The 10,429-nt window shown below is 44.7% G+C and overlaps 1 protein-coding gene across 1 annotated transcript; it reads right to left on the minus strand.

The window, feature by feature from the left end:
- Positions 1–5,475: 5,475 nt before the first annotated feature.
- Positions 5,476–10,060, minus strand: PPP1R3C (protein phosphatase 1 regulatory subunit 3C). Its single transcript, XM_053388690.1, has 2 exons — positions 9,812–10,060; positions 5,476–8,064 (listed from the first exon to the last, which is right to left on the minus strand). Exon 2 carries the CDS (start codon positions 8,061–8,063, stop codon positions 7,119–7,121), a length of 945 nt encoding a protein of 314 aa, XP_053244665.1. The 5' UTR covers position 8,064; positions 9,812–10,060; the 3' UTR covers positions 5,476–7,118.
- Between the last annotated feature and the right edge of the window lie 369 nt (positions 10,061–10,429).

Consider the following 10,429-nt stretch of genomic DNA (forward strand, 5'->3'; position numbering starts at 1 on the left):
GGGCAGCAGAGTTACAGTTTAGCCACGTGTGATGGGGCAACACAGGGGATGAGGAATGGAGCTTTCTGTAGGTGGAACATGTTGAAAAGGGGGCTTGGTGTGAGAAGAGTTCTTCTCCTTGCAGCTGCTGATGGTGTGGGAAGCATCTGAGATCCAGAAATTGCTGGCAAGGAAGAAAGGCAGAGTACTCGGGTCATTTTATGCTCAGCTTCGTTGGGACCTGCTACCAGGAATATCACAAGGGGCTATTTAAAGATACCATCCACCTACCATCCAAGTAGGAAAAACTTGTCATCATAAAGATCCTGGCCACCAGAGTCCTATCCCTTCTTACTCAGTAATGAACTTTGGAAAGGTCACACAAGCTTAATGGACAAGTTTTCTGCTGTGGGTGACTTTAGACAAGTTGAGCCGACTCACAAGCTGAGACAGGGATCTAGACACCATGACACACCCACCCTAGGCAAGGCTGCTGTAGTGCAGTCTACATGGGGCTGTCCCTTGGAGACTGCTCAGAAAGAGTCGTTCATTGAGAGCCAGTGTGGTGGAGTGGTTAAGAGCGGTAGACTCGTAATCTGGGGAACCGGGTTTGCGTCTCCACTGGGTGACCTTCAGCTAGTCAAACTTCTCTGAAGTCTCTCAGCCACACTCACCTCACAGAGTGTTTGTTGTGGGGGAGGAAGGGAAAGGAGAATGTTAGCCACTTTGAGACTCCTTCAGGTAGTGATAAAGCGGGATACCAAATCCAAACTCTTCATTCATTTTATTTGTATGCCACTTTTCCAAACACAAAAATCATGCTGAAAGAGCTCACAACAAAGAGTGCTTCCTTCACCTTCCATCTTCCCACTTCTGCTTCCAGTTTCTTTACACCTTCCAGGTCAAGGTCTGGGTATAGTTACACACAGCCCAGCAAGATTCTGGCAAATGAGCCTCATTTCTTCATTCAGATGCTTCTGTTGTGGTTCCTGTTCACTATTATTGCTACTCAGAGCAACATTTGGACGAGAAACAAAATATGAAGGACCTGACACCTAAAATGCCCACCCCTGGCCATTCCCCCCCTCCCAACACACACACACTTAAGTAGAATCATAGAATTGTAGAGTTGAAAGGGACCCTGGTGATCATCTAATCTAATCCCCTTGCAATGCAGGAATATCCAGTTATATCCATATGGGGATCGCATCTGCAACCTTGGCGTTATCAGTACCGGACATCTCTCCTTGCAACTTAACTTTCATTTGCTTAAGCCTTAAGGCCACAGCTGCTTGCAATGCTTACTTGAAAGCAAGTTCCATCACAATAAATGAGAGCAACTTCTGAGTCCAAAAGAAGCACACGCTCAACTGGGAAACGGTTCCTTTTTCCCCCATTCCTGTTGGAAGTGAACAGATTGAATTGAGGAGGTGAGGTGAGTGATGCCTTTTCCTGCATGCCAGGCTTGACTCCAACCCCCTTGGATTTCTGCCTGCCATATTTTTACCCCGTTCTTCTCCCTCTCTCTGGCTATGTGCGCAATGCGGAGGAAGTGCCTGATGCTTGGCAATCAGCGTGGGAAGATTGGAACTGGTGGCGAGTTTTAATACAGCGCTGTGGAAACCATCCAGAGACTCTTGTCTACCGCTCCCCCATTGTTCTGTCTCATGCTACACACGTCACCAATTTATGAGGGTACAAAGACACTTAATTTAAGCCACGGCATGAATGAATTTCCCCGCTAAGGGAGAGAGGCCACGAGAGAAGGGGCAGGAAAAAAGAATGATTTGTGGCATCCAAAGTAGCTGCTGTGCAAAATCTCAAGGAAGGGAGCTTGAAAGCACTAGGCCAAGCCCTGCTGAGGGGGAGTGAAGGCTGAGCCCCACTGATTTTATAACAAATTACCCACAAGGACTAATTTTACCTCATGACTCAAACTGAATTGAACAAAAATAAGTAGCACCTAGGTTTTTATTAGGCGTTGAGGGTCAAAGATAATTTTAAATGCTTAAAGCTTAAATAGGAATAGAAAATAAAAGTAAATAGGTACCGTACTCCCACTGGATGTTTCTAAGTCTGTGGATATTTGGGGCTAATACTCCTAAAGCATTGTTTACTTCCTCTCTCCTCTCCTCCCATTGTTCGGTCCCTGCTCCTGCCAACCTAGCAGTTCAAAAGCACATCAAAGTACAAGTAGATAAATAGGTACCACTCCGGCGGGAAGGTAAACGGCGTTTCCGTGCACTGCTCTGGTTTGCCAGAAGTGGCTTAGTCATGCTGGCCACATGACCCGGAAGCTGTACTCCAGCTCCCTTGGCCAGTAAAGCGAGGTGAGCGCCACAACCCGAGTCTCCCCAACCGGACCTAACAGTCAGGGGTCCCTTTACCTTTAAATTTCACAGGGGTAATCCTATAAACAGGCTTTTCCCAGGAAAGGTTAACAGATAATGCATACCTAACTACTCTGCTCATCACCTTGTTAACAGACAGTTACCTTGAGCATCTGAAGAATTTTTCTTCACTATGCTTTTGTATACATTAATAGTGAAAAGCACTTGCTGATGGCCAGTTGTGTGTGTGAAACCATTTCTAAAAACTCAAGTATAGCAAAGCTGGGGCGGGTGGGAGAGGAATATCTATGTTTGTTCAATATAGTATGAGAAATGCAAACAGTACAAATCTCCCCCTTGTTAAAGGGAAAAAGGGAATCAGACTGTGGAGAGGAAAATCTGGAATGTATTTCTAAGGAGAGAAGATAATTTTACATAGGGAACAGTCACAGCAGGAGGATATATGGTATGAAGTATCAGCATTCAATGCTGCCCAGGTTTGGGGTGAAGTCTCTGAAATGCATCCTTGGGTCTACTATTTCCAGCTGTTTTCAATCAGCATAATTAACAACTAAGCCTATTCATCTGTTTAAAAAATTGCATGAATTGCTTGAATCTCATGTCATTGCTGTCCCAAAGTGTGGCCCATGCACACAGTCCCTCCAACTTATGCAAAGCAGCAGAAAGAATTATCAGGAGGAAACAGACTCATAGAAGTCAGTGCCAGTCTTTGTTTGATTCTCCTCCAAAAGGTCTCTGCTTCAATGTAAGACTTGTCACAAGTTTATTTTAATACAGTGGTAAAGAGCCCTGCATTTCTGAAGCCACAAGGCATGCACAGACAAATAGCATAACTCTCCTCTCTTAAAAGCCAGCACAAAAATAAAATGAAAACTTTGAGAGGTTCTTTCTGTCTGAGAGGCACCCTCCGAGATGTTCTTATGGTTGTGTGATTTTTAAATCCATGAGAGCAATTTTGTTAATAGTTTTACCTTGAGGCATGAAAAGACATTTGGTAAACAAAAAGGCTTTGAACCAAAAGCTAAGACTTTGAGAGGAATTGTAAGGGCATTGCAGATAATGAAATGTCCTGACTGTTAACAACTTTCCACTGAAATGGGGAGGGGGGGGACGCAGCAAAGGATAGCCTGGACTCTTTTAATCGTTTTTCCATGAAAATAACATGTTGCCTTTGTGCATTTAGAGCCTAACAAATAGAAAGCAACTTCTTCTTCTTCTTCTTCTTCTTCTTCTTCTTCTCATTCGCCGACAACCAATGTTACTGTGAAGGCAACAAGACATTTCACTTCTGTTTACTGGATTTGCTTACCAAATAATGCGAAATAATTCACTTCTGTTTACAGGATTTGCTTACAAAATAAACACACATCAAGGGTTCACCCCTTTCAAAGTTAAGTTCATATTTTTGCATCTGATGATGGAAGTTGATTCTAGTCCACAAAATATTGTGTCATAATACATTTCTTAGGGTTGCAGCCAATGTTGTGTGTCGAGAGTTCCACTTGCACAACAGAACTTCTCCTTCTTCTCCTTTCCTTGCAGGTGCACAAAATTTGCTCCAGAGGATCTCTTGACCCTTTGGAACAGATTTGGGGGATGGGGAGAGAAGAGGGGAAGGAGAAGTTCTGTTGTGCAAGTTGAAGTCGCTGATATCAAAAGTCAAGTCGCTGATATCAAAAAAGGTTGAGGCAAAAAACAGGGACGTATTTTCCCTTTCTCTCTTCTGACAGAGGTTATCCTACTGGGCGACCCAAACTGGGCCTAAACCCGATTGAAATGGATCTCAAAAAAAGTAGCATATATATATATATATATATATATATATATATATATATATATATGACACCCCTTATTTTGGGGGACTCAGATTTAAGAAAATGGGGGGAGACACTATCCGTTTATAAGACACCCCTTAATTTTTGAAAAAAACCTAGTCTTATACGCAGAAAAATATGGTAAGTTTCCTCCAAGTGTGCCTGAATAAAGTGTTTTGGGGCCCAAAAAACCTACCCAGATCCTTTGCAACAGTGCTATATCTAACAGATAACTCTACATTATTATTTGGGGAAAAGGCTTGGTAGCCAAACATCTCAAGGCTAATCTACTCAAGCAAGATATTGTTTGCTTATCAATTATTGCAGTTGACTGAAGTTCCTAGTTATCAAATAACCTATATTAGTAATTTAAAAATTCGGCGACATATGCCTAGTCATATAAGCAGAAAGGAGGAGGGAAAACTGTATTAAAGCATGATCCAGCCTTTGTTTGCATTTGCAAAGGGCAGGGTGCAGAGATACTGATATATGCAAACAGAACGATTAATGTACCACCCACACTCAGATACCAGGGCAGGCACACAATGCATGCCATTTCATTGATGCACCAGACATGCTACTGAACACCAGACTGTGAGACTCCCATAGGAGGGCACACACATACCCTCAGCCCTACAGCAGGGAATCCAATTTAGCAAGTTTGCTGACATGAGAAAGCATGGACATGGGGGATACTGGAGCTTGTGTGTTTGTGTGTGTCCTCTGTATAGCTTCTACCCAGCAGCCATCTTCATATGCAGCATCATAGATGGATAGACGACAGAACGTAAGAGCATGACAAAGTGAGAATGTGGGCAGGGGCAGAGGTAGGGGGTGTGGACCACCCTGGGTGTCTTCGCTAAGGGGAGGTGACATTTGACAGTTGAGGGCGGGCATCGTGCCAAATGTCTGCCACTGGTGGCTCGCTCCTTGCATCCTCCATGCCCTGCCTCCCTTGGGAGCACGCCCACCCTGGGCAGCGCGGGCATATGCTCTGCCGCTGAATGTGGGGAACTGTGGAAGAGATTATACTGCAGCCACAGCCAGGGGTGTTGACATATTGGAAGCTTTGTGGGTTAAACAGTAGCTTTTAATTGTTCTCTGCTCTTCAGCAGCACACACAGCCATTAGCCGATGATTAGGACTTCTGGAAGAGGGAGGTCTTAGATATGGCCAGCAGCAGGTGGGAACATATCCCCTGGGGTTCTTGTTTGTTTGCCACCTGATTCTGCCAATGACTGAACAACCCAGTGAATCCCAGCTTTTACCTTTCCCTCAGCTAAGGCCATGCTATGATGTTCAAGTCCTTCCCAAGAAAGAGATTGCCACAATTATCAAAACACAATTTATTTTTTAAAGTGAATTGTTTACACAGTAGTGTGGTACAGTGGGGGGGCCAGGGGGAGAAGAGGCTTTTCCCTTTTTTGCGATACAAATTCCATGTCAGTACTGGTGGAACAAACAGAATAATGATGTGATTTGCATTTTCCATAGACACCACCACTACAAAACAGGTTAAGTGAACACAGAGATATGTACACACACACTCCTATTCCGATTGGCTTTTTCGTATACAGTCCGTGCCAAAATTACACTATTATTTACAAAATGCTATATATCTGGGGAAGATTAAAGACTATAATCAGAAAGTCACAACAACAACAGCTTTCTGTGTCTGTAACAGCTACAATAAAAATGAGGTATGAGAAAGTGTATAGAAAACTATTTCTATTTATGTGCAAGATGCATACTGTTATTTTAGACCAATTAGCTTGAGAAGTGCAGCTACATTATTACCCCTTCAATATGAAGGACTTTTAAATTGCTTAGCTTTATTTTACTGTTGTGAAGAGCTATTTCTTGGAGAAGAAAAATATTACTAAACTCTACAACAAGCAAGATAATAGGAGAGTTTGTCTCTACACTGAACAAGGCAAGTTGAGCAGCCAGTGTCTACAGGATTAAGGCATTTCATTCAGTCTCTCTTAAAAACAAAACCGTGCAATCACAGGAAACCCTGTGTGATTATTTTTGTTTTTTTAAGGCATAGCCTTTGTGTACATAGGATGAAGATCTACCTGTGAAGTGCGGTTGCAAAAATTAGCTTACTGTTTGGCAAGTTGAAAGACAAGATTCCCGAAATCAAGTCTACAGCTTTGCAGGGGCCTATTTACATGAACAGTTCCCCAGCCCCTTATGCTTTTCACACTTCCTCTCACCCCCTCCACACATATCTAAGCCTAATGGTCAGAAATTCAACAGATGCAGCTTTCCCCACTGCTGTAATTCACTGATGGGGAAAGTGCTGTCTGTTAGAAGTGCTGCCTGTCTGTACAGCTCTTACAAGGCACACTGCTTCCTGCTGTATGCTTTACTTTTGCCCCTAAAGTACACCATACCCCTTTTCCTCTCTCTCTCCCCCCCTCTCTCTCTCCCTCCACTTCATTCCCACTTAAGAGGCCCCTTTTCACCACAATCCTAAATACCAAATTGTATTCTGGCCAAGACCAGCTTTGTCTTGACTCAGGCCTCAGGTTTGGCAGTTCCGCCTCTCTCACACAATCTCCGCTACAACTTAAAAAGTAGGCACGAGGTTTTTTTGTGTGGCTACCTCTGCAACATTCCCCCTCACACAATCACAGCTTCCCAAAAAGCCACCACACACACTATTACTTCTTCACAAACTTCTCTGCTGCCCCCTAGTTAAGGCAAGTGGACAGCAAGTTAATGGTATATCGATCTCTCGTTTTTTACATTAGGAGATGTTCTCACGGAAATTCATATTCTCTCTCCCTCCCCTCTGAAGTCCAAGATGTGGCTGGTAGTTTTTTGTTTTTAAATGTAAATGCATAATGTTCACAGTCATTTTCCCTTTTAAAAAAAGTAGTCAGCCTACCCTTCTAGGTGGCTTGCTAATGCTTATTGGGAAGTTTAAAGTTAGGTGGCAACAGATGCCTCTGAGTTCTATTATCATTCACCAATATGGAGACAAGCTTTCAATCCTGCTCCAGCTTTGCCATTCAGGGAAGAGCCCACTGGCTACCCGAGGGCTACCCAGCTGTTCACAGCCTGCCTCGTGCCCTTTTCTTGCCGGTTTGAGAGTCATGCAGCCTTTCCTGGGAGACGGCACTTGGACTCCATCCGACTTCCATTCTGCATGGACAATCTTGTAGTTCTGTCCATCGTTATTGTCCCAGAATGTGTGCTTGTCGCTTTGGTAATACACACAAAACTCAATGTTCTGCTCAGCGGCAATGACTGGAGGCAAGTCAATAGCAAAGGAGAAGGTATCGTTGTCAGAGTCTCCATACACGTTGTTCATGTAGACGCAATTTATGTCGGAATAGGTTTTCCACGAATCATAGGTGACCCGAATCCGCACCTTCTTCTCAAAACTCACATTTTTCACTTTCACAGTCCCCGAAACAGCCCTTTCTTGAAGGGTGCAGTTCTCAAGACACACAAAGTTCTTCTGTAAGTGGTTCCGGAAGTCCAAGTAATCCGCCGAAGGCTGAGCAAAACCCAGAATCAAGTTCTTTTCCTCGTGTAGTTTTAAGCCAGCAGTTATGTCTTCAAGGTCTAGCAGGTCAAACTGAAGGTCCCACCCTGGATTCTCCTGAAACTCAGAGAAGACATGAATGGCGGTGAGAGAGAGACCTTTCGAGTCTGCAAAGACGACTCTCTTCTTGGCTCGTCCGGCAGAGCGCTTCCAGTCACTGTTTTGGGACTCAGTTTCACGTTTCACATTGAGGCACGGTCTGAGAGGCTTAAATCGATCCACAAAGTTCCTTCTCTGATATTCGCCAAGTGGGTTGAGAAAGCTCTTCACAGGTGGCGAACGAGCCAAGCATATTCTCATGGCCACATCTACAGGCATGATAGAACTGGATAGGGGCCTTGGGTCCAAGACTTCTATCATTCTGCAACGTAAACAAAAATCAGTTAGGATTGCATTTGTACTGGAGGACATGCGCTGGAGGGAAGCCTCTGCAAAAGGCTCCCTTTGCTTACACTCACCCTCGTTCATAATTCATCATTTGCTGGCTGGGAGGCTGTAAATAATTCAGTCACAAGCAAGATTAGCCAGAACAGTGACTGGCAGCCAGATGCGGAACTGATGAAATAATAACACCCTATTCAGAACACTTGGATGAATTCCACATGCCATTTTGAGTCAGCCACGTTTTTAAATTCATGTTTGCTTTGCACCTATGAAAGCTTTTTGTATTTGTTTTATCAATAAAGCTCAGAGCAGGAGGAGTGCGCAGAATAAGGTTCTTAGATTATAGGTTCATACTTGGAAGGTAATCACGGCTCCCAATGCACAAGAAAAGGAAAGCATGCCTATCCTCTGTTAAAATTATAAAAAAGCATCTAAGTAACATTCATGAGAAATAATTCCTTTTTAAATCCCTTCTATGGAACCTCTTATGTAACATACAGACAATATTTTCATGATGTTTCCTACAACCCTATTTTTTTAAAAAATGTATAGGTGGCATCCAACTTACAGCACAATCCTGACCCATGTCTACTCAGAAGCAAGTCTTACAAAATAAGTAAGGTTTGTTCCCAAGTGAGTGGTGCTATGACTGCAGCTTTAGCCATACTCAAGAGTAGACCCAGTGAGAGGAATCGTTTGTACTGGGTCTGCTCTGAATATGACTTAATCAGATACATCCCTATTCATCCATCTCTGAAGCAATTCAATAGTTAAATACATTAAGAGATCTCATTAATTTCTCTGTGTACATTACATACAGGAAGCCAGCTATTCCCCCCCCCCAGTACATTTCTTGTAGGCAACTATGGTTACTTATGACAGCCTTAAAGTAATGCAGGGGGTTATAAGAGGAATCACTTAAGACTACAATAGTTGGTGCCTGTGGCGTGAGAAGCCTTCTTTTACTGCAGCTTTCCACAAGCTCAGAAGAGACCGTTTAGGCCTAAGCAAGTACAAATCAACTTTATGAGGAGTCCAGCGATGAGGCTATTTGAATTTTCCAGACTCCTAGGAGGAAGGTTTCAAAGCATAGCTATTTATGTGGCTTTTCATGAACACCACCCCTCTGTTGGCCCGGGAGGACAATGACAGGATGACTCCCAATTCTGACAAGGTTGGTAAGAAGCAGAAGACAACGAGCCCACAGAGCAAAACCCCTTTCACGCAACCCCTTGTCTTTTCACTGCGTTTGCATGATTAGAAACGCAGGTATCTTTCCTGAAACCATTTTCTTGCAGAGCTAAGGGGAAGTTTCTGGTCGTTATGCTGAAACAAGCCCTTATTCTACACCAAGAGATTAACTCCAATAGACGAAGGATGATAGGAGCAAGTTGCTTTGCTGACAGAAAACACGCCAGCACCTTCCTTAAGTAGGAGTTAGGTACAGGATCCGAAACCCCCTCCTGTAAAATGCGGCTTTCCAAAAACGCCTCGTCAGAGAACCTGCGCTAGGTTGCGGCCACAGCGCGACTCATGACGAAGCAAAAATAAAACACCCCGATCCTTCCCCTGCTTGCTCGGAAGCAAGTCCCGCCGCGTTCAGCTCCGAAGCAAGTGGGTGCAGGATTGCAACCTTGCTGAAATCACCCCCGTTCATTCCTAGGCATGGCCTTTCCCCCCTGCAAAGGAACCCCCTTTTTTTTACACGCACACAACAGGCTCACCTGCGTTAAATAGAAGAAAGTGGACCCGAGGAGAAGCCCATAAATATGGAGGGACGGTCGTGCAAACGGCAATCGGGGCTTTTCCGCGCGGCTCGACGGAGGAGTAACTTCCGCACGAGGCTTCGGGACTTTTGCTCTCTCTCTGGCTTTAACTCACCCAGTGCGTCCCCCCGATCCTCGCCCGCAGACTCAGCACCCCGCCAGCCTCGCTGCTGCTGCTTATCAAACGCTGCGCCGTCTGCTCCACGTGAAAGCTCCGCGGAAGCCAATCGCGTCGCAGGCCAGGCGCCTGCCGAGCGAATCAGCGCCGGGCTGCCCGCGCTGGGGGAGGCGTGATAGCTCCGCTGCCAGGAGGTGCCGTGGGATGGGGGCGAAGCATGCGGCTCTGTTGACACAGCCTCCAGCGGGAAGACCCTCGGCTCAAGGTCAGCCCCTGCCGGCGACCCAGGAAATTAAGGCAGTTTTTACAAAATATATAAATAGGCCCAGAATGAATTTGGACAATTGGGGGGGGGGGAATGCTTCATTATATAGCGCACCTTTCTGTGTTTTGTTTTATTTATTTTTCTTCTGTAACTTACTGCACGACTTCCCTCTGCCCCAGCTGCAAGGAAACAG

This window comes from Podarcis raffonei, chromosome 5, assembly GCF_027172205.1.
Source record: "Podarcis raffonei isolate rPodRaf1 chromosome 5, rPodRaf1.pri, whole genome shotgun sequence".
In the NCBI taxonomy this organism is placed as follows: Eukaryota; Metazoa; Chordata; class Lepidosauria; order Squamata; family Lacertidae; genus Podarcis; species Podarcis raffonei.